Source organism: Protomyctophum bolini (assembly GCF_963924005.1).
Source record: "Protomyctophum bolini genome assembly, chromosome: 16".
In the NCBI taxonomy this organism is placed as follows: Eukaryota; Metazoa; Chordata; class Actinopteri; order Myctophiformes; family Myctophidae; genus Protomyctophum; species Protomyctophum bolini.
The window spans coordinates 23,386,348-23,411,859 of NC_137877.1; the positions used below are offsets into that span (position 1 = coordinate 23,386,348).

The 25,512-nt window shown below is 41.6% G+C and overlaps 1 protein-coding gene across 1 annotated transcript in view; it reads left to right on the plus strand.

Annotated features, from left to right (window-relative positions):
• Positions 1-1,738: 1,738 nt before the first annotated feature.
• kif5c (kinesin family member 5C) overlaps positions 1,739-25,512 on the plus strand; it is a gene marked incomplete at its 5' end in the record, with an annotated part of 41,468 nt that continues 17,694 nt past the window's right edge. Inside the window, 12 exons of the mRNA XM_080785691.1 lie at positions 1,739-1,864; positions 12,273-12,360; positions 12,963-13,036; positions 14,527-14,631; positions 15,665-15,713; positions 15,834-15,889; positions 16,386-16,473; positions 16,893-17,017; positions 18,192-18,296; positions 18,549-18,697; positions 19,844-19,992; positions 25,333-25,508. Of these exons, the coding sequence (XP_080641817.1) occupies positions 1,739-1,864; positions 12,273-12,360; positions 12,963-13,036; positions 14,527-14,631; positions 15,665-15,713; positions 15,834-15,889; positions 16,386-16,473; positions 16,893-17,017; positions 18,192-18,296; positions 18,549-18,697; positions 19,844-19,992; positions 25,333-25,508 (1,290 nt within the window). The remainder of the gene's footprint in view (positions 1,865-12,272; positions 12,361-12,962; positions 13,037-14,526; positions 14,632-15,664; positions 15,714-15,833; positions 15,890-16,385; positions 16,474-16,892; positions 17,018-18,191; positions 18,297-18,548; positions 18,698-19,843; positions 19,993-25,332; positions 25,509-25,512) is intronic.

Consider the following 25,512-nt stretch of genomic DNA (forward strand, 5'->3'; position numbering starts at 1 on the left):
ACCATACAACACAGATCTGTATTGAGGCCATGGCCAAGGTTTTGACAGACTTTTTTTTTTTTTAAACATTCATCTTATTCCAGATTCTCAACTTTCTAGATCTCAAATAAATTATTGGGGATTTTGGAGAGATTCTAGTGCTTAATGAGGTATAACCTCTAGAAAGTAAGGGTGGATATTTGTCAGTCTGTCCTCTTAGTCTCAATTGTGAGTTATTCTTCACCTTATGCTATGGTACAGATGTTGTCTTGCATAGACATACAATGAGGTTTCCACCTACTGAAGTCTGATATGGATTGTGAAATGTAAGTTCAGTGAATGGGCTAAAATGGAAAACATCTCTCATATTGGGTATCATGATTGGTTTTCTTACAAGTACTAAGGGAAGTAATATCCTCTGCCGTCCATTAGATAAGGCTTTGAAACAATTAATCCAATTTGCAACTGGGAATCAACACGCCTCTATTCTTTGAATGATCTTGTTTAGCAACTCTATTCCCGTCTCAGACAGAAATCCATCTACCATGTGTAGTTAATGCAAAATATAGCAGTCATCTTGGAATTGGAGCTAAACCGTATAGATGGTAGATGGTATATGGTACATGGTATATCATAATGATGAATGGTATAATGATCAATCAATTGATTGTGTTGTGCTTGGATCAATGGAGCTCAAAAAAAGTTAAAATAAGTTCCTACGTTTGATAATGATGACAACTTTTTTTCAAGGTTTTATTAAGAAAAAAATCAAAATGTGAAGTGAGGGGCGCTCTCCTAAATTCCCCATTCATTGTCAATTTAATGTCTGTTTAATGTTGTTTGTCAATTTAATGTTTGTGTAGGACAAGAATAGCCGATTTGCTATAAGACACATATGTGTCTGAGCTACTATTATGACGTAAATTCAAAAGAATAACATGACATTTAAAAAAAAGAAGTTAATTAATGATGTATGTCACTGCTAGATTTCTGAAGTGTCCACAGCCTTCCTCTGAGACCTTAGAGTAGTCTGAGACACAAAATGACAGATTCTGGTGAGTTAATGATGACTATAATGTGAAGACCAATCTGAAAATCGCTGAAGTGGCCCTTAAAGCTAAATAGTATCCATCCACTGACTGACAATGTCCAAACCAAAAAACTAGTTCTGTGTTATCATGATATCCAGACGCAGAGTGGAGCAGAGATTTGACCATAGGATTTGAACGTGAATATATACGTACGTCATCCAGAAACACGTGGTTCTTCTGGTTCTATCTAGCCAATCGCAGCGCGACTGCGCGTCCCTCCCAGTAATGGGATGTGCTGCTGGACCTGCAGCATCCTTGGCAGCATCAGCTGCGCATCATCATCATCATCATCATCATCCTCATCATCGTCATCAGTGCTGGGAAACCAAGTGGTCCTAGAGGTGGTGCTGAGGAAGAATGCCAGCGCGCTGCGGAGAAGAGAAACGCCGAAGCTAAATCCGCACGGACCAGTCTACTTTCTAAGCTAACCCTTTGATCAGCGCGTTAACGTAGTAGCCTATTTTCTTTTATCTCAGCTCCCAATTTAATTAATTGCGTGCAGCCGCTTGGGAATTCCAATATCCTCTTCGAGCATATCGACAGACAGACATGGATCCGCGCAAGAGTTAATTCTACTGCTGCTGGAAGTCAGAAAACACGCGAAGTGAGAGCAGAAGTAAAGAGAAGAAAGTTGACCTGCTGGTTTCTTCTGTTTGCAACCTGACACCATGGTGGATGCTGCGGAGTGCGGCGTGAAAGTGATGTGCAGGTTCAGGCCCCTCAACGAGTCGGAGCTCAACAGGGGAGACAAATATATACCCAAATTCAAGGGCGAAGACACCGTGGTTGTAACGGTGAGTAAGGAGAAAACAAACGTCTTATTTGTTTTTTATACATAGCCTGTGTTTGTTGTTTTATGTATCTCTTATGTAGGCCACACAGTATCGGTTTGCATAACTCTACTACGGATCTATCCATTCATCCATGATCCATCACACAATAGGTTGTTACCTGTCTGAGATGATGAAACAACTATATCACAATGTGAATGTATTTGAGAGTTTGCACATATTTTGTAGACCTTATTTGTGTATAGTCAATTTAGTCAATTCTTAAGTAGCCTATACAAAGCTTAAGCTACCTAACTATTTATGCCCCACACTTGATGTTTAGAAACATTTCTATGGTTGTAGTGTTGGACTATACATGGACACAATGTGAATAGATTTGAACATATTTTAGGCCTTGTTTTATGTAGTGAATAGGTTTTATAAATGTATTTAAGTCTGTAAGCTTATAGTTCATGACTATAGTAGGTCTATAGCCATTTTCATTTTGAGTATTTGAGTATAGTCACTAAATATAATAAAATACTCAAAATGTAAAAGACCACAGACGGTTTAAAGCTATCATGATTGTCAGAGGAGGCTCCCCTCAGTCTCATTTCATTTCCTGTGTTCTGATAAGGAACAGGCTTCTGTGAATCATCAGTGTCAACAGGCCTTCACTGCTAATGATTTAGCTAATTATCACATTATGATTCTTTTTGTCTTCCTATCCTTTATCTTCCAGTAGGCTAGTACGCTAGCGCTTAAGGCTTAATCCTGCAAATGACTACCTTGGGAATTACTGCCAAAGAAACGAGTCATATCATGGGGATTTCAGATATTGTGTTTCCCTTTATTTTTTTGTCTTCACTTACAAGAGAATAGCATAATTATTTATGCAAACAGGAGGATGGTGTTCATACTGTAGTAGTTTATATGCCTCTGCTCCTCCCGTCTGGTCATTCATTTTTATGACCGGTGGGAACTGGGGATATGTCTTATGTTATGCTTGCTTCTCTGGTCAGACTGCATGCATTTCATTTCTTATCCCTTGACACAAACAGGTAGGTAGTCTACAACATTTAATAAACATCTGACTGACTACTAGCATTGTGTCGTGGAATTCGGGATCAATCTGCAATTGATGAGGCAATAGGAGTTGAGACAACATTATTGTTGATGTTTATGCTCTAATGTGCAGGATATCATGGGGAGAAATACGTTAGACACACAGTCTGACACAGATCGGTGGTGGGGTAGTTATAACAAGCTCAAGGATCTGAACCAATTTAACAATTAAAACAATTTAGCTATCATGCCTAGTAGAGACCTACAGGCTACCAAGCTGTCATATCATAATGTATTATATTAACTGAAAATATAAAGGTTAGATATAAACAACCATATAGTATAATGTATAATTCTTCCTCAATTGTGAGGTCTTGGCACATGAAGGCCAGTAGGTATAAGATCAGCTCTGCTCAGCCTAAATGGAAGCATTTACGCCTCTGACTTTGTTCTCATTGAAAGATGGCCCCCCAAATCCACTGGGCTGTAATAGTAATTCATGTGGAAATCGCAGGATCTGGTTTTAAGAGAAGAAGAAAGTGCAGCTGGCTGAGGTTGTTTCAGCTAGCGTAAATAAGCGTCGTTTCTCATCGGTAATGGGGAAAAAGGGGGGCATGTGTGTGTGTGTGTGGGGGGGGGGGATTTTACAAAGACATCATGTCTACGCATTTGTAGACATTGACAGCATGTCAGTGATGTCAGTGTCAGTGATCACATGGTAAACTATAGGGCTCCAATCGTGGATTATTGTCTTCTTTCTTAGCTATTGTTCTCTTGATGACATTTTTTATATCAATGAATCGATTAACGCAATTAACAGAATGCCATCGTGCAACAACAGTTAAAATAGCTGATCAACAAAGGGATCAATGGATGCCAGCTGCATCCCTATGGTAAATCTGTGGTTTCTGCACCCACATGAATGAAATACCACGAGTGGCCCTTCCTAGTACTGCACTGTATATCTGACGATTAACCCTATTTTATAGTATCGTTTGGCGTATCGTCACACTGCTAAAACAGACGATCTACAAGCTCACAACTTGTAGATGATCTGCTATTTTCAGGGGACACCAGGAAAGTGCAAATCATAACTATTAATCGTGATTAGTACGAGTACAGATGACTTTCAGTGTGAAGACATGTTGCTCATTGGGCTTATCTGTGGTATTGACCTGTGTGATGTCACTGTGCACTGTGTGTGGAGGGATGGGGAGATGGCCTGTACAATGTTCTGCCTGTTAACCCCATGTGTAATGGTGCAGGACGGAGACCAGGGCAAGGTGCAAAAGCTGCTGAGATAAGATGAACTTGAATTTGTTTCTCAGATTTACATAATAGTGAAACATAAAAATCGTGATGTTTCAATTACTTTTGCTTCATTGTACAGCCCTATTGCGTTAACTTATAATTACATAGAAAGCAGGACATGTATTGTTACGAGTGATGCCATGATGGCATCTCTATTTTGGACAGGCGGGAACAAAATTAAGCAAATGTGTCTATTTCCGCTATATTTGAACAATGAAATCTATAGGGCGTAAGTGGTCAACATATGCAGGGGATCCCATAGTGCTGAAAGTATCCCTGAGCTCTGCCCCTAGCCTTCCTCCTCCATTTGCAGCAGCCCTTCCTTCCCTAAAGGCGCTATGCTGCTTGAGAGCAGCCTGGGCTGTTCACACATTATGTGCATAATATATATCTGTGCCTCATGAAGTCTATAGGCCTCCATGTGGCCGTTCTCTAGCTGTCTGACGGAAATAGTTCACCCGCAAAAATGCAAGCGCTTCAAATTATTGAAACACCCTGAAATCCGCGATGCGTTGTGAGCTTGTAGGTCACCTATTTGTGCCTAATTTTGGCTAGTGTTCAGGGGATTCAGCTGTGATTTGGCTGCACTGTGTGTCATCCTACATGTCTATCTGTTCGCTCTGCAGGACGTGTGGAGAACAGAACACAGAACAGTGCTTGGACAGTAATATGGTCACAATCTGTAACCCATACTGTTAGAATTTTGTTTTCATGCAAATAGAATATATGTCTTGAATGATTAGATAGAGAGCATTCTGTGTGTGTGTGTGTGTGTGTGTGTGTGTGTGTGTGTGTGTGTGTGTGTGTGTGTGTGTGTGTGTGTGTGTGTGTGTGTGTGTGTGTGTGTGTGCGCGTGTGCGTGTGTGTGTGTGTGTGTGTGTGTGTGTGTGTGTGTGTGTGTGTATGCATGCACGTGTGGTTATGTACAGCAAAACAGAACAAGATAAATTGATTATGCCATACATGTCTTGTGTGCGCGCTCCACATTACCTCCTAGATGCCACACCATTATGCATTGTACAGTTCTCTGGCACGGTCTTGATGGCAGACCACTTAAAACAGAATAATCTACTAGTCTCCATTCATTCAATAATTGCTGTTATTCTACTAAACACCCTGTGGTATTGTTCCGAGCCTATTGACTGAACCCCCATCCCCATCCCAGCCCATGCGTTTGGAGGAGGCCACAGGGCAAATCTGTCTAGTACTCCGGTGTTTTATTAAGTATGCACATGTATTATCATGTGCAGCGTCATTTAAACGGAATTCTGCTCATTATGGAACTGTTGAATAATGAATGAGGTCGCGACCCGTGGAAACCTGGTCTTTGTGAGGTCTGTGAAGGGTGTTGAGGGTGGAGGGGCAGTGAAACAGCAGCATTGCCAAATATTAACCTGGCTCCAGACCATATAGAGTATAGACTCCACTGACAGTCTGATAATTACTGATGATCAGGCTATATTGGTACACGTAGTTGCTGGTTGTGTTTTTTGTTTCTAAAGTGTATAGTTGCTTATTTTGGGATTGTTTCCTAATATAAAAACTAGTGATGCACGATATAATCAGTATTCAGTAGCATATCGAAATCGGCCATAAAAATGCCATATCGGTATCGGATCGGTCTCAACATAATCCAGATTATTTTCACAGATATTGATGACGCAATAATAATGTGACCGCCAATGGCTCTGTTGCTTTTGTTTTGTGTATTTCTAATGTTTGAAGGCAGCACAATCCATATAATATCAGAATCGGTCAGAATCAGTATCTGCAGATATGAAATAATCGGGATCGGATATCGGTCTCGGTCATCATTTTTATAATTGTGCACACCTATTAAAAACCAGTGCATGGTTCTCAAACATTTTCATGTCAAGGACCCTCAAGTTAATTATGTATTTGTATGTGGACTCGCATCTGAAAATATTTTGTGAACCCCATTCAAGATGTTTTTGAAAGTAGCTGATGTATAAACTGCTCATAATGTTCTCATATAGTCGCTTCTTTTGGGCTTGTTTTCACAAACCTGGTTTTCTTACAGTGGTGATCAGTGCTTACATCCACACAGACCAAATGATGTGCGTAATCTTTCTGTCATGTAAGGGAGGTGGTGCGAGAGTCTTTTAAACAAAATGCATTCCCTTCCCAGTGCAGTAACTACTGTATACTACTACTGTAAGTGATTGTACTTCAGTACATTGCTTGTGCCATCAGGTCGGATGGAGGTCAGGTTGGATTTCAGTGGGTGACGACGTGCTATTCTTTGCTGTGTATGTAATGCAAATCCTCTACGTTCCGGACGCTTGGCTTTTATGCTAGCTTTTATTGATTTGCCAGCACGAGTGACATTTTAAAGCCAGTCACCAATCCACAAAGAGGCTCATTACATGCGCATACATTTTAAAGGCCCCACAACAGTATTACCAAGCATTGGCGACTGGCCAGTGGAAATTCTTCAGACAAAAATGGGGAATATATGTAACGCAACAAGGCAAGGCTGTTTTATCTGTAACAAGTCAATTCCATGTGCTTCAGAACATCAAGCAAAGCGAAGGAAACACAATTATACAGTGACATTAGGATTACGGATGGGTCCGAATAAATTAATCAAATATTTGATGAATCGTAAATAGGATAAAAATCTAATATGAAAAATAGAAAATAAAGAGAAAAAAAAACAGGGTTGTTGATTATTTGAATAATCGTTATTAATATAATAGGGTAATCAATTGTAATAATAGGGTGGTCACTTTTACACATTCCTACAGCATAAAACAAAAGCAGTGAAAAATAAACAGATACAACAATTACAGTGCAGAAGAGAAAGAAAAAGAAAAAAGAAAAGAAAAGTTAACTCAATCAAAGGCAGCGTCTTTCTGGGAGTTTGTTCCAGTCAGATTTGTGGTGCACTAAATGAATGAATGTGAATGTAAACAATTCCACAGGTTACTGGGGGTTCAGCTGCAGTGCGAAATTGATTTTCAGCATTCAGGAAAAAAATAGAAGAAGGGGGGATTAAATAAATACATTATCTGTGAAATATTTAACAGCAGACATTCCATATCAAAGCCTGAGCCATTACGGTGTTGTCCGATCTCTATCACATCGCTGTGCTGTGTAGCTGTTCTGTGTAGCTGTCGCCCCTGCTTTATGTCAACACGTAGACCTTATTCCACACCAACACCACAGATGGGATGTGATTAGGTTTTGTCACCATGAAGAGAGGGATGACATATGGGTGGGGGGTGGGTAGGTTTTAGAACCCCCTCCCAATCCAGAAAACCAGACACGTCCTCTAAATTGCCTTTAAATTGTCTCCAGAACTAATTGATTCTAATTGTCGACTCTACAGCGGTCAGAAACTGGCAGGTGATTTCTCCACAATTGTTTTTGGGATCATTTTGCAAAAGCTTTATCGTCACTGTCGACCGGAAACCTTGTATGTCCAGAGCTGTTTGTGTGACACAACACCGTAGTATGATCAAGTAGGGCGTTAATTTACGGAGGAAAAAACAACAACACAAACAAAATATGGAGAATGGAGTTAGGTTTCTGCCTGACAGCAATGTCAGCTGACAGCAATATGAGTTGTTATTTGGAGAGTAGCACGAATGTAATGATTCAGGCATGAATAGCAGATCATTAAATATAGACACAGTGTTGTTGTTCTTGGGGAGAAGATCATTTTAGTTTGTTTTACATTCAACAAGTGCAGTTTCATGGTGTTGCACTGTGAGAGTATTTTGTTAGGTGTGTGTGTGTGTGTGTGTGTGTGTGTGTGTGTGTGTGTGTGTGTGTGTGTGTGTGTGTGTGTGTGTGTGTGTGTGTGTGTGTGTGTGCATGCGTAAATGGGTGATTTCATTGAACGTTCACTTGCTTCGAGGGGGCAGAACGGAGCCAAGCTGCAGGGTCTCCTGGGTAATTCAGTCTCCATGACGATGCAAGCTGAAGGCTGTTGACACATGATTGGTGGGAGCATCAGACAGACACATGATTGGTGGGGAGCAGCAGACAGACAGACAGACAGACAGGCAGACAGACAGACAGACAGACAGACAGACAGACAGACAGACAGACAGACAGACAGACAGACAGACAGACAGACAGGGAACGGCAGCTATTCGAAATACCATAGACACATGCACCCATGCATGCACACAGAAGAGAGGGGGAAAATGCAGATGTTGCACATAGATATGTGGGTAAACATAATGGTCTCTGTCGAGTGGATATCTCATATGTCCTCATACATCTTATGTACTGTTTTCAGGATTCAAATTCCAAAACAGCAAAAAATAGCAGATCTACAGTACAAGCTCGAACCGCTTCACGGTCCATGCCTCTGCTTTTGCTATCCCTCTGTGGCTATTATAAGCCATTGGAATGGCCTATCTTTATGCCCCCCCTTTTCAAATCAAACCCTTGTGGTATTGGAACAGCGGATGTGCAGAAGACAGGCCTACGGTGGTGTACTGTAGTTGTTTTCCTCCACCAGGCTGGTGTGTGTGTGCGTGTGGTGAGGATGTGTTGATGTAATCATGCCTGCATCTTTCCACAGGGTTGGGGAACATCAGGCACTCTACCACAGGCCATGGCTGTCCCAAGGGACACTGCATCAATTATTGAGAGGACATACATGGCATTTAGACTGTCTGTGCGTGCGTGTGTTATGTATTGGATTGGTTAGATGTTGCATTGTGAAGTTACACACACATGAGTACAGCTGAGGTCATGTCCATATAACTGTGGACCTCTCATTAGCATGATTTGAACACAGACCCCCATACAAGTTTTGTGTTTTTAAATTGTTCCAAAAAATAGTTGCTCTACAAGCTCACAACGCATCATCTGCTATTTTCAAATGGCCAGTGTAGATAGGGGTTAAAGTGGTTAACTCATTTTGCTGAGGAACCCCTTCAAGGACCCCTGGGGGACCCCACTTTGAGACCCACTGGTAGAACGTGTGAGAGAGAGAAAGATAAAGGGGCTTAAATCAGCAGCAATCATTTTTCTATCGCCTTTTGATTTGCCAACGGACACCTGAAGGCTACCGACAGCCAATCAGTGCAGGCCTCACCCAGCAGGATGCTGTTTCCGTGGTGACTTGACTATAATATAGTCTGTAAAAAAATAAAAACATTTCTCTCTCTGCTGACACTCAAGCTTGATTATCCTTCGTCAAGCGCCGCATCACACATTGAAAAAAATAGCCGATCTACAAGCTACAGTTACAGTAGCAATTTTTCACTATTTTTGCCGAAAGTGCCCTTTTTTATAAATGCCATTCTCTGCACGTCCCTGCTCTGCCCGCTAATCTCTCACCTACACATGTCCCCGTTTGGAATCCTTGACCCCCTCTCTCCTCTCATGCTATAAAAGCTTCTGGCAGAGACGTCCCTTCCCCATGCTGTCAGTCAGAGAGCTGTCCACAACAGAACAAAGACATGCAGAGCTGGAGGATGAAGCCCTCCACCCCCTTTCCGTTTACACTAATACTTGTATAGCAGACTGGATGCAAGGCCTTTGTTTTTTGCTGCCCCAATAATGTGGTTTCTCTTTTGTTATTGATTGGTAATCATTATAAAGGGCTGTCACTAATTAAATCCGTTTCACTTCACACACAAATGATTCAATGGCATCTTTGCCATTGGACATTGGAACACATAAATAAGAAAATAAATGTGCATAGAGCAGGTATGACAAATAACGGAAATGTACAAATAAATGATTAAAAAATAATTAATGTACGATTTTTTTCATCGTACATTTTTCATACTTAACTGTGACATGTCTACAAATTATCTTTTTTTGTATGAAACCAACATCACAGTAGGAGAACAAAGGCTTGTGGAGAATTGTTTGGGAAGCGAGAGATATGTATCATACATGTTTTATGGTGCTGTGTTAAGTTTGTATACATGCAGAAGGGATGGGTACCATGTACGTAATGGTCTGGGAATGTTATTCAACGCCTCAGTGTGCACATGCACATGCACATGCACATGCACATGCACATGCACATGCACATGCACATGCACATGCACATGCACATGGAAGCTATACTGTAGAAGTGCTGCAGTAAGCATTACCACCACAACCACCTACTGCTTCCTCGATCTATGCACGTGTGTTTGTGTGTGCACGTTGTGTATATACACTTAGATTGTAATGAGATTAATAGAATACAGAACCTCTATCACTAGGTTTTGAATATTGGAGAAAATTTGATGATTATTGAAGTTCAAGAGCGTCTGTCTGTCTGTCTGTCTGTCTGTCTGTCTGTCTGTCTGTCTGTCTGTCTGTCTGTCTGTCTGTCTGTCTGATTAAGGGGAATTCAGCCTCATAAGACAATTCCAAAGCAGTAATTTATGACAGATGAGTGAAAACAAATGACACAGTTCATTCAATGAACTGTGTCTCCCTTAATATATTCAGCCACTTCTACAGTATGTATTATGTACTGACACATGATATTGTGTGTGTGTGTGTGTGTGTGTGTCCTTCTGTGCGTGCAAGGTAGGCTACTATAAAGTCGTTGCTGTCCGGCAGAATCCTAGTTTCTCCATAATTAAACTCCATAATGAAACATTTTTCCCCTTTTTTTTCATAAATGAATGCCCCTACTTAGTCGTGTCGCATAAAAAGTATTGAAAATGTCAGATAAATAAGCTCACGAGATTTCCACCCGACAGCGGCAAAATAAAATTGACTATGATGATTATCATTAGATCACAGCTTGACACGGTGTAGGACTGCGCATCTTCAAACTATCCGCTGGTGTGTTGCATTGTGTCACACTCACACAGCGGTTGGTCCACGGGGGACTGGTGGTGAGGGAAACACATGCCACAGCAGAGTCCCATGACGGGCAGCGGTGGCCGGGCACTGCCACCCTGTGCGCTGCGTGGTTCCTTTGGGCTGTTAGCTCATGTGTCATGCTTTTGACACCTTTCATCTGTTTAAACATTCTAAAATCCCCCCTCCCCCCTTCTCACCAACACCCAGGGGAAGGCAGACGTTTTTGTTTATTTTTTTGCACCATGCAGCGACCAGTGCATGTGCACAGCATACCTCTTTTAACATGGTTTAGCTGAGAATCATTGTGCATTCTGTCCGGAGTGTCCTCTGCTTCATGCTGCTGGATGTGGTGGTGTGAATCAAATTGAGGGGTGGTGCATTTGAACAGGGAATTTCATTTATTTGTATTTGTTCCACTTATGGTAATGCAGCTACAGGGTGTGTTTGTGTCACAATTATTCCTGAATCTGAAATGAAATAGCATGCACTCTGCACACGAAGGCTCATTCACCCACAATACAATAAGAGACAGTTTCTTGGGGAAAATGCATGCAGTCAGCAGTCAACACTCCATTAACCCATTCTGGGCGGGAACCCCTTTTGGTGTTTTACCCCCTCAGGCTGGGAACCCATTTTTGGGTTCTGTACAGTATGTACAGTATTAAAAAAAATATATATTTGAAGCTGCTATATCAATATTTGAAGTTTTTCATAAAACTTAAGTCAGGATTTAGAGGTGTTTTTTGGTCTCAGGCCTAAATATTCAATAATACTCAATACTAAATAATACTCTGACTAGAAGATTTAACCCCCCCCCCCCCCCCAATCCTGAAAAATGTCTCTCACGAATTAATAATTGTGTAGCTCATACTTTGTCAGTTAAAGCAGTGGTTCTCAACCTAGTGGTCCCGCGTGTCCACTGGTGGGCCTCAAGGATATTACAATGAGCCCAAACACTAAGATTTTAATGATAATATAACATTAGCAATTTAGCATTTGTGACGCATTATGAGATTGTAGGTCTGCTATTCTCGGCTGTTTTACACCATCGCGCAACGGCACATAAATTAATCTTGGGTTGAATTGTTATAATGTCAGCCTTTCCTGCAGACCTTGTCTGTAAGTATACAAGAGCGTTTGGCCCTGTCCTACATGAAACCACTGCCATTTGAGCTGTTAGTTAGGTGGGGAGTGTGTTCCAGAGCCTGAGGACCGCATTGATGAGTGACCAATGACCATGTGTTTTTGTTGTGTGCAGGGAAAGCCCTACGTGTTCGACCGGGTCCTGCCTCCCAACACAGAACAGGAGCAGGTCTACGATGCCTGTGCTAAGCCCATCGTCAAAGGTAAGAACAACTTACTGTATATACTGCCTCTGCATCTGAGGGGTTCTCAAGGGTCCATTTGGTTCCACTTGTACACTCTCAGGGTTACAGTACTTGACAAGAACCACTGGGTTAATAATACACAAGAACAATAAGGTCATTGTCAAGTTTATTTTTATTTTTTTTAACTCTAATGATTCGATCAACTTGATGGATTAAACAAAATGAACAATTAGGTAGTAGCTTGTCATGACCAGACTAATATCACTGCGTAGATATTAGTCTGGAACTTCGTGTGGAAGATTTATTTCCAAGGTGGTTATAAACAGATTCATCAAAAAAGTCTCACTTTGAATAGTGGGCTCTGATTGGTCACTCACAACTCTGGGGTATTACAATGTAATTCATACTGATGAGTGTCAGACCAATCTCCCCAGGGATTTATTTTTCTGTCGCAGATTTGTCTGATTGCCAGGCTAAGGCTAGGTAGTAAAGTCATGAGATGAGATTACTTGAATGTGGATTGTGTGTGTGTGTGTGTGTGTGTGTGTGTGTGTGTGTGTGTGTGTGTGTGTGTGTGCGTGTGTGTGTGTGTGTGCGTGCGTGCGTGCACGTGTTCCTAGATGTTCTGGGAGGATACAACGGGACCATCTTTGCCTACGGTCAGACCGCGTCAGGAAAGACCCACACCATGGAGGTCAGTATGGAGACCCTCCCTCTTTTTAAACACATAAACCCTAGCATCCCTTTTCTGGGGCTAAAACAATGCCAGATATAGCTGATCTACAAGCTCACAACTGGATGCAAAGTGACACATTGCCATTAATTTCAGTGCAGAGATGAGGGGGAAAAAAGAGAGGACCAAGTAGAGAGTAGAAATATAGAGGGTTTGAGTGTGAAACAGGAAATAGGAATGCATTTCCACTGAGAATGCAGCTTTCTCGACAATTGATCTTACAATAAATGCAAATAATCGTCTGCATTCCACATATCTCAAGAAGCGTTCTACCGCCCACATCACAGACGCCCCGAGGGCGCCGAGTCGGTTGGATAGGTGGTTGTCCAGAACCGCCAGAAAAGACTCTGACCGTGGCTCAATATGAGACAATTGATTGCCATGGCATGGTGGCAACCCCAGCCTGTAAGCTTGATTTTCCATGCTTCCCCAGACTGAACGTGACTCTGCCTTCTCGCTAATAGCTGGGGGAAGTGACACCTCAGCCCACAGGCTGTGATAGTCTATAACACTTTTATTGGCCAGTCAATAATGTTTTATTGCATTTTTGTAGCTTTGGGGACTCCCCCAGACTGGGTCTGGGGGAATCCTGCACTGAATTAATAATATATATGAGCTGAAAATGAAATACCCTTGAGGGGCCGTTTTATATTTGTTTGTTACTTATTTATACTGGAGTTAGTTATAGAAGAAAGGATAATGTTCTAATGTTTGAGTGGGTATTTGAGTGGGTAGAAAAAGGAAATGTCATGATGATTTAAGTAAAAACACCAATCACCTTAAAAATCAATCACATTTAATGCATCACCATCATGCTATTACATTCCATACATGTCATGTATTACATTCCATACATGTAATGTTTGCATTATACCGGTATGCAAAGTCATGTGTACAGTTTGTATTTTATTACATCTTCTGTCCTCCAAGCAAGTGTTTTTCATTCAGCTACTTTAGAAAGGCGCGATCTACAGTACAAGCCTCACAATGCGTCACAACTATGTACTAATGTTTCCCCAGAATACATTACGTATGCTGGGGTTCTAGTGGTTAATTTAATACAAACACAACAGACCATTATACACAACATAGCTTTGCGTGTTGAACATGAAGTGTTGTGCTTGCGTGTTGAACATGAAGTGTTGTGCTTGCGTGTTGAACATGAAGTGTTGTGCTTGCGTGTTGAACATGAAGTGTTGTGCTTGCGTGTTGAACATGAAGTGTTGTGCTTGCGTGTTGAACATGAAGTGTTGTGTTTGCGTGTTGAACATGAAGTGTTGTGCTTGCGTGTTGAACATGAAGTGTTGTGCTTGCGTGTTGAACATGAAGTGTTGTGCTTGCGTGTTGAACATGAAGTGTTGTGTTTGCGTGTTGAACATGAAGTGTTGTGCTTGCGTGTTGAACATGAAGTGTTGTGTTTGCGTGTGACCATAATGATTTACTCCACGCAGGGGAAGCTGCATGACGAGCAGCAGATGGGCATCATTCCTCGCATCGCCAGGGACATCTTTGACCACATCTACTCCATGGACGAGAACCTGGAGTTTCACATCAAGGTAACAACGGGCCTCTGTATGTGCAAAAAACTGAAGATAAACCTTTTTTAAACCCATTTAGACCTGAGGCCACATCTGTGTCGCTTTATACCTTTTAACCACTATTAGTATTATAGCCATTATTTTAAACTTTAGCTGTTGAAAAATAGCAGATCTACAAGCTTGAGCTTGTAGATCCATCCTTAATGGGTTAAAAAAAGGTCATGATAACTACTGCCCTCTGTAAGGCTGCAACTATGCATTATTTTCAATGATGCATACATTGTATCAATACATTTTTCAATTAAACTAATTATAATCGTGTTTCACAGTTGTAGCACAAAAACAGCAAAAATAGCCAGTCTACAATGCGGTGCGATGCACCGTGTTGTAAGCTTATAGATTTGCTACTGTCACTATTTTAAAACAGATTGGGGGGGAAGAAAAGCTACATTTTGAATTCTTCCCCAAAATCATTTGAGTACAGTATTACACCTATAGAGATCAGTCTATATGTCCTGACCTGAATGTACTGGAGTCTATTCACACACAGTCATATTCAGCATGATGTAACTTCCCTCATTGTGTTGTGCCTCATTAAAGTGAGGTCACTTTACAGTCAACTGGACACAGATGAGTGTAACACACAGGAAGTATGTAAATAGAATCAGTCCTGTAATGATGACACATCCCACTGATACTGTACCTCTGTGGGCCATATGTCCACTAGCATCCAGCTGGTGTGTCACGTGTGTGTGTGTGTGTGTGTGTGTGTGTGTGTGTGTGTGTGTGTGTGTGTGTGTGTGTGTGTGTGTGTGTGTGTGTGTGTGTGTGTGTGTGTGTGTGTGTGTGTGTGTGTGTGTGTGTGTGTGTGTGTGTGTGTGCGTGCGTGCGTGCGTGCGTGCGTGCGTGCGTGCGTGCGTGCGTGCGTGCGCATTCAATTGAACAAATTACTCAATATTTGAGTCAACATTGTCAAATCATGGATTAATCAACTGATCAATCACTGATAACGCTATTAGAGATGATGATTCAGTCTTCCCTTTTTCTGTAGGTCTCCTATTTTGAAATCTACTTGGATAAGATCAGAGACCTGTTGGATGGTAGGTGAATTATTTCAACGTCGTCGTCCCCCCAATTAATATTTTTGTAGAGTTAGTAGAGTAGAAAATCTGCTTCAGCACAGAATCAGGACTTAAGAGGTGTTTGTTTCTTTATTTTAGTGTCAAAGACCAACCTGGCCGTGCACGAGGATAAGAACAGAGTCCCGTTTGTTAAGGTTGGTGTTGGTGCTATCATCACCACTTATTATATACACTTTATTACATTACACTATACTGTTAGCAGAGGTGGACAGACATATACTGTATGATAACATATTGTTCATAATTTTGGTCGGTCCAAAACACAAAATAAAATAAAAACCCGCAAAAGTAGCAGATCTACAAGCTCAAAACGCATCGATTCGGACCTTGTTTCGAGCTTGCTTATCTGCTTACTTTTTATGCTTTTGTGGGATGATGTAATATGAACAAGTATGACGTTAAAAACAACAACAAAAAACACGAAAAGTAAAATATGGAGAGAAGAGTTTTTTGTCTGACAGTGACGATATACAGTAGCCTATATACTTTATATGCATACTTTATATGTACAAATTTGGCACGACTCTTCATTCCCCCTCTGATTATTACGTAGAATTAGGCATTTTCACTCATAATTATACTAGGTATATGTTGTCCAAAGTGTGCTGTGTTGCTGTGCTGTGTTCTCAGGGTTGTACGGAGCGCTTCGTCTCCAGTCCAGAGGAAGTGATGGACGTAATCGATGATGGCAAAGCCAACCGTCACGTGGCCGTCACCAGTCAGTACATTTCTTTTAGACTTCCACTGTTACACAGGTCTGCTTTACATGAGCCTGTAAAACCCTATATCAGGGCTCGGCAACCTCTTTGACGCATGAAGTGCCATACTTTAATTGTCTTGTTAGTCAGTGTGCCATATCAATATTAAATGTACTGTACGGGTCCATTTGGTTCCATTTGTACACTCTCAGAGTTATTGGGGGTCCTTGAAATGTAAAAGTTTGAGAACCACTGTACACTAAATGGAACAAAGACTTAATTAGTATCATCTGTAACACGTCAGAAGTCAGAAGAGGCCCGAAAGTAGGAAGAGTTATTTCCAAATTGGCGTATGTGCATTGGAGATAAGAGGTTTCTGTCCGACAATGCATACTTCTATCATCAGTACTAAATCATGTGCCTCTGTGTTCTCCTGTAGACATGAACGAGCACAGCTCCCGCAGTCACAGCATCTTCCTCATCAACATCAAGCAGGAGAACACGGAGACGGAGATGAAGCTGTCAGGGAAGCTCTATCTGGTGGACCTTGCTGGAAGCGAGAAGGTAGGCGGATCCTCTCTCTACTTTGGTTCCACACGGTGTGTGTGTGTGTGTGTGTGTGTGTGTGTGTGTGTGTGTGTGTGTGTGTGTGTGTGTGTGGGACGGGGACAGGACACAAGATGGTTCATGGGGGGGTTTCTAGAGCACTGGTTCCCCAGTGCTCTGAGCACTGGTACTGGCACTGGTTCCCCATTTGTGGGTCACGGACACATTTATATGGGTCACTTTATTTTTGGTTTCCTAACTTTAGTTTTTATTGTTAATATTATATATATATTAAAAAAAAAACATTGCCAAAAGAAATACATGGATTAAAACAAAGTAAAAAACAAATCTGTCATTTGTGTTTTGAACAAATCTGTCCCAGAGATAAATGGGGGCTGTGGCCTAATAATGCATAAAGTGGGGCTCCTTGAAATGATAGAGACAGAAGAATGTCTCACAAGAACAGCAGTGTGTTTCCGGTCTCACACCCACAGGCAAAGTATATTTGCTCTAAAGATTCATAAAATAAGAGACATGGAGTCATCCTCATTTTAGAACATTCCCCTTAGGAGTGAACCTTTACCCCCGTTATGCTTTATGATTTCTTAAGTTATTATTATTATCCCTCACATCTGTATACCTGGCAATACTACACACATTCTCACAGGAGTCTCCCTATTTTGGACCCATTCTCCCGATGTGTTCCTAAATGTGCAATGTATGCACAAACCTGATTTAAGTTCATTTTTAAATAGTAAAAAATAGGGATTGGAATGAAAGCATATTCTTCATTCCTACTCCTTTTTGTATATTCTTTTATACATATTTTTATGTAGGGCAAGGGCGTGTCTGACTGAGTAGTGTGAAGATCACCAAGACAAAATACTGCATTACTGCTTATTGACCATTAGAACAGTGAAACAAGGAATCATTTTATCCAATGCTTCATCCAAAGTTGACATTTGATCACTTTTTTGGTACATTTTCAAAATTGTATTCATTTTTATCCTGAGTAATGAAAGGTCTTTTACTTTCACATCTTTGTAATATTCCATTAATAATGTGTTTAGGCTGCATTGAAGGTAGTCCATTTGCCAATACCCCATAAAATGTCCCTGTTTTTCATAGCCCTAATGTTGCAGGTATAGATACATGTAAAGCCTTGTGTGTGTTTGTCTTCCACGTTTTCCAGGTCAGTAAAACTGGGGCAGAGGGAGCCGTGCTGGATGAAGCCAAGAACATCAATAAGTCTCTGTCTGCCCTGGGGAACGTCATCTCTGCTCTGGCAGAGGGAACCGTGAGTTGTCTGTCTGTCTGTAAATGGTAAATGGTGCATTTATATAGCGCCTTTTTCCAAGGCGCTTTACAGAGATTGTAAGGACTGTCCTGTCCTATTGGTTAGAAAACACACGACCCATACAGGGACAGCTCATTGGTTTGTCTCTCTCTGTCTTGTCCTGTCCTGTCCTGTCCTATTGGTTAGAAAACACACGTCCCATACAGGGACAGCTCATTGGTTTGTCTCTCTCTGTCTTGTCCTGTCCTATAGAAAACTCATGTCCCCTACAGGGACAGCAAGATGACCCGCATCCTCCAGGACTCTCTGGGGGGGAACTGTCGCACCACCATTGTCATCTGCTGCTCCCCGTCCGTCTACAACGAGGCAGAGATCAAGTCCACTCTCATGTTTGGACAGAGGTGGGTCTGCTAACAGTGCTACGCTGCACTCCACTAGGGCTGAAAAGAAGAAGAAGAGACTTTTCCCACCAAGGAGTATAGAGCGCCGCAGTCCCCGCCCCCTTTCAGAAAAGCGAGTGGCCCAGGAAGTGGAAGCCCCATGCATTCTCCCATCGGCACTTTTAATCTAATTTATTTAAAGACGGTTACGCCGCGGACAAAGCCAATTCGGATCGTGACGAATCATGACAATGAACACAATATTTTGGGACGATCAAATCATTAGAAAGAAGAAAAGAAAGTCAGGAGACAACACTATTTGTTTTATTTTTCGTCTTATAAATTATTTGATCGGCCCAAAATATTGTGTTCATTGTCATGATTCGTCACGATCCGAATTGGCTTTGTCCGCGGCGTAACCGTCTTTAAATAAATTATATTAAAAGTGCCGATGGGAGAATGCATGGGGCTTCCACTTCCTGGGCCACTCGCTTTTCTGAAAGGGGGCGGGACTGCGGCGCTCTATAGTCTTTAGTTTCAACATCAATATAAAACTGCCCTTGATGCGGTGAGTCTCGAAATAGTTGTCCTTATTTTGACTACAGTTGGAGACCGCTCCAGAACCACTGTTACCCTAACAGCGAGCGAGGTGGTCCCCCTAAAAATAACTTACTTCTTATTGATTTGTGTAGGCTTGGGTTTTACAGACCCAGTCTGTTTCAGAGGCCAATAATCAAGATGATTGACTTGGGAGCCACCAGCATTGGGTGGTACTGTAGTGCAGGGTTTCTCAAAGGGGGTGTAGTGTGAGTGCATCATGCCAGAGTGACAGGGTCATGCATGGTTAGCGTGGTGGAGGAGCTGTGTGTCAGCAGGTGAATGCTAGTTAGATCTGCTACTTTTTATGCTTTTGTGTGATGCTGTAGTATGATCATCCATCCATCCATCCATCCATCCATCCATCATCCAAACCGTCTGTGATCAACAAAGATGATGACTGGACCATTCACCTGTCATGTACTGGTGTATTAATGTCCTCCTCCATCCACCTGTCATGTACTGGTGTATTAATGTCCTCCTCCATCCACCTGTCATGTACTGGTGTATTAATGTCCTCCTCCATCCACCTGTCAACTGGTGTATAACTCTCCTCACTGGGCTCTGCAGGGCCAAGACCATCAAGAACACGGTGTCCGTGAACCTGGAGCTGACGGCGGAGGAGTGGAAGAAGAAATACGAGAAGGAGAAAGACAAGACGAGAACTCTGAAGATCATGATCCAGAAACTGGAGAACGAACTGAAGCGCTGGAGGAAAGGTGAGAGGACCAAAGAGAGAGAGAGAGAGAGAGAGAGAGAGAGAGAGAGAGAGAGAGAGAGAGAGAGAGAGAGAAAGCGGAGGGGTGCTGGCGTGCTCAACCCTAGGCCAGTCTTGAGGTTAAATCCAGTGAAGATTCTTGACAATGTACTCAACAAAAGACTCACTTGTAATTTAGAGATTAATATTCCACTTCAGCAGTCATAATAAACGCACCTGGCAAAGCTAGACTACAATATTTTTCATTCTTGTGACTTACTTAACTTAACACTTACAGCGCTAGCATTTATTGAAAAATTAGGATCTAATTCACGCCAGCATTTTTCCCATTTGAGCTCTTATTTTGAAAAGCCACATTTCCAGTCTACAGGAAGTAGTATTATCCTAGTAAGCTCAACGGAGCCTGGACAGGCCTTGTTTACAATATGAATCCAAACCAGGGCACTGGAGAGCTCCACATCGTCGGCTCTGTGCCGTCAAAGAAACGTTGTTTTGACCAAAAATGCCATCTGGGACAAGGAATAGGAGATACAGGCGATTGAAAGAAACAGATAGAATGCATTATTAAGATTAAGATGGTCGATCCAGTGCTGTGACAACAACATAGCTAGCTAACCGGCTAATGTAAGTAGCATTATGGCTCGATCAATCGAATGCACTATAAAAGTGCAATTGCCATTAATCAACGGCAATGGCGGTAAGCGTAGTATAAAAAAATAGGCTTCAATTGACCTACATCTACGGCAATGGCCATGAATCCTCTACCCCGTTGAGGAACATTATGGTGTTCTCTCCGTTGGGAGACCATGGTCAATGATGTACAGTATATAGGGTTTTTAATAAGACCATGGTCAATGATGTACAGTATATAGGGTTTATATAGACCATGGTCAATGATGTACAGTATATAGGGTTTATATAGACCATGGTCAATGATGTACAGTATATAGGGTTTATATAGACCATGGTCAATGATGTACAGTATATAGGGTTTATATAGACCATGGTCAATGATGTACAGTATATAGGGTTTATATAGACCATGGTCAATGATGTACAGTATATAGGGTTTATATAGACCATGGTCAATGATGTACAGTATATAGGGTTTATATAGACCATGGTCAATGATGTACAGTATATAGGGTTTATATAGACCATGGTCAATGATGTACAGTATATAGGGTTTATATAGACCATGGTCAATGATGTACAGTATATAGGGTTTTTAATAAGACCATGGTCAATGATGTACAGTATATAGGGCTTTTAATAAGACCATGGTCAATGATGTACAGTATATAGGGCTTTTAATTTGACAAAAATGTGTGAGCGATATATTGTCTATTTACTGTATATATATTTAGGAACGTTTCTGAAGTGAACACCTCCCATTTGAAGCGTTTTTTTTTTAACATTGTCTCAAATATCTCTTGAGATGTTTTATGGAGAGAAAAACACAATGGTACAACAAGGAATTGGACCAGTGTGATGATGGAGAGAGAAGTGGCAGAGAGACAGATGCAAAGTAATATGCGAACGATAATAGAGCGACAGGCAGAGAGAGTGAACGGCAGCAATTGTGGTGAGACGTGACTTGAATGCCCAGTGAGTGTGAGTCTGATCAGCATGTTGATGAGTACATCAGAGGCAAAACCCTCCTGTCATCTACAGGGTTCCCATACCATACCATATTTGTGGGTCACAGACCAATTTCTATGGGTCATGACTCTTTTCCTACATTAAAAATATATACCAGTATATACATTATTTAATAATGTAAAATAATTTTATACATTTTAAAACAAACAAATCTAAGAAATCCATGAATAAAAAGAGTGAAAATACACTGCACATTTCCAAAGTGACAAGTTAAGGACTTTTAAGACCTTTTTAATACCTTTAAAATGAAATGGAAAGAAATAGGATAATAATAAGACTATTACTACGTCAAATGTAACCAACAAACTGTGCTATAAAAGAAAATTCAAACATTAGCCAAATTGTGAAATATTACCTAAGAAAGAGGTAAAAGTGTATGCTTATGTGTGACACTGTAGTATGATCAAGTAGGTCATGGATTCATCAAAAAACACAAAAAAAACGTTTTAATGGAGATGAGAGCTTTCTGCCCCAACAGCGACCATGGGGGTCCTTGAAATGAAAAAGTTTGCTCTACAGTATGTTAGACCCCTACTGCCTTGTCAGGGACAGAAGCCTTTGCAGGAGGAATGTGGAACGTTGTTTATCCAAGTCTCATTTAACAAGCTCATTAACCGTATGGGTACAATATTCTGTTACCATTACACTCATGTTCTCTGTCTCTCTCTGACATGATTGTTCTAATGAAAGTCAAGAAGGGAAACAATTAACACACATAGGGCAGTGTGCCCTATGTTTTTCCCCTATTCTAGTTTTACCTTACCATAATAACCCTGGTTCCATTGATGACAGCATTCTGAGCAGCAGGCAAATTGCCATCTCAATGTAATAATATCCCAGGCTGACCGGAATGATTTCTTTTCAAACTAATAATCTTATTATTTGCTCTGACTTCATGTCATGTGGTTCACTTAGACTTCAACTGGAGCAGAATGTCTGTTGGACTGCGCTGCAACATTCCACTGATCCTGAGCCCACTTATAAGGATGTGTGCTGAAATTGAATGCTACAGTGCAATATTAGTGCAAGCCACTATGCCTGAACCTCTGGATGAAACCATGTTTTCATAATAATTGCTTTGTGTCTCTTTCCCCATTTCCTTTCAATTTCACTGCTCTATCAATTCTCATTGCATGGCAATGAGAATTGGACATAATGAGACAATGTATTTATCTGTGATACGTAAATGTACTTATTAGTGGGTTGTCACTGCAGTGTGTTGTAGTAAATGTTGAGAGAGATGGAAGCGTGTGTCGTCACACTCGCCACTATTACTATGGATACTGATACATATTTGGGGAGGCTGTGGCTCAGGATGTAGTAGAGCAGGTCGTCCAATGATCCGTGGGTCGGCGGTTCGAATCCCGGCTCCTCCTGTCCACATGTTGAAGTGTCCTTCGGCAAGACACTGAACCCTACATTACCTCCAATGAGTCGGTCGGTGCTAGCTTGACACCATTGGTGTGTGAATACGGTATGAGAAGTGAGGACGCTGGGATTGACTGTTTGCCGCTTCACCTCCCAATGTATGAATGAATGGACCATTGTACTGCGCTTTGAGCACTTGGAAAAGCGCTATAAAAATGCAATACATTATATTCTAAATTATACTGTCTCATGGACGGATCAGTTGTTTGCTGTGTACTCCTTCCTCCTCCTCCTCTCTGCTCTCTCAGGTGTGATAACACATTCAAAAACATGCACGGCAGCTTAGCGACAGATATAAAGAGCCACCTCACGCTCGGAAATGCCAGCGTGCCGTCTGGCATCTCACAATGCCCCTTTTTACTCTGCATGATTAAACCCGACACTTCCACCAACATGCAAGAAGCAAGAAAGTGCACCCATGTGTTAATACAGTAAAGGCACGCACGCACGGCGTCGCACGCACGCACACACACACACACACACACACACACACACACACACACACACACTCATTCAGCCTCTAATTGTTCTCTCTAAAGGGTCACTCAGACAGCTGTGACTTTTCTCCACATTGTTCTAATGCCTAAATCTGTGTTCGCAACATGCCGTACAACAAAGTATAAAATGGGTAAAACGGTTAAATAGTCTTGTCACAAATAGCTAGGCCTAACAGTGCAGCCAGAAGGAAGTTTTGATCACTGGTGACCTTACTTGCATATTATTTATATTTATATTTTCTGATTTCTGATGTATACATCTTTAACATCCAACAGTCAAAAGGAATGCATTGGCACGCAAATAAATCGTGGCCCATCTGGCTGTCCTTTAAGTTTGAAAAACCACCCATCTTTCTTGGCCAAATGGTTCCCATCCTGGCTCCATGTGTTGAAGCCGGATTACGTGTACACCTCTAGCCGTGTTCTGGGATGCTGTGCTCTATAGGGGAGGCCCAGACGCCGCCAGCGGGTACCAGGCTCCTCAGCTGTCAAATTATTCATAGCTCAGTGCAATATTTCTCCTGCACAAATGGTCCTGGCAGGTCTGTCTGTCTGTCTCTCAGCTCTCATATTTCTCTACCTCCCTGATTCTCTCTGTCTGTCATTATTACCTCTGTCTGTCTGTCTGTCTGTCTGTCTGTGGATATGAAATCTTCCAATATCTTAGCTGTGCCAGTTTATATTTTCCTGCTTATTACATGGCTACTTAATAAAGACATGACAGTATGAATTGACCCAAAAGTAACAACAAAACAGCTTACGGTAATGATAGTAGTCCATTAAGTTTTGCCAGGTGCGTCCAGTGCAATGCAAAAAAACATTCTTGTTTATCTGTATATTATATTATTGTCTTTTTTTCATTGGATATGGAAACATCAAGCTGCACATATTGATATGAGCCACATTCTCTGAGTCTTTGATTAAGAGGTCTGTTATTGAGTTCAGCAGTCAGTATAAAAAAAGAACAGACCTATAAATGGGCTCTATATGCACATTAGCCATATTGGAAAGAAATTGGGCCCCTTCCTTGCTTCCTTCACAGGTGTTACCAATGATTATAATGAAGGCTCTGTTCCATTTAGTGTACAGTGCACAGTGGCCTCAAACATTTTCATTTCAAGGACCACCATAAAGGTGTGACTGGCGCCTGAGAGTGTACACCAGGGGTGCCCACACCTTTTTGACTTGAGAGCAGAGTGTACTGTACACAATACAAAATGTACTCTTACAGGTCAATTTGGTTCCATTTGTACACTCTCAGAGTTACAAACCCGGAGGGGGCCACTCGGAAACCCCTCAAGGAACAATGAGGGTCTCTGGACCCCATGTTTCCAGTGAGCCAACATGCACAATATGAGCACCCTGACTCTGTTTGGCCAGAACAGAATACAACCTTAATTAGCATACCGTAATTGGTACAACCTGTGAAGAAAGTAAGGAAGCAGCTCAATTTCTTTCTAATAGAGGGTATGCGCATGACATCATCATCAAACCAGGAAGTTATGCGGGAACGCCTACTGAGTGGCAAAAGACAACTTTATGGCATCGACAGCCCATACATCCAATCAGAAAAGTCCAATATGATTGCATTAACAACATTAAGCAATGTTAAACTCACTTTGCCGCTCGATTTGCCATTCACTTTATGCATGCGCATACCCTCTATATGGTTGCTATGCATATAGCCGCCCTATTCAGTGATTGACCATGTAATAAACTCCCTGCTTTGTGTAATATCTATGTCTGGCCTGCAGGGGAGGCTGTTCCAGTGGAGGAGCAGCTGAGTAGCAAAGAGAAGAAGGCTGCTGGTGGCAGCGAGGCCACGCCCATCATCGAGGCATTGGCCCCGCCCCCAGCACCTCTGGCCAATGAGGAGAAAAGCCAGTATGAGACCCTCATCACAGACCTCTACCAGCAGCTGGACGACAAGGTTT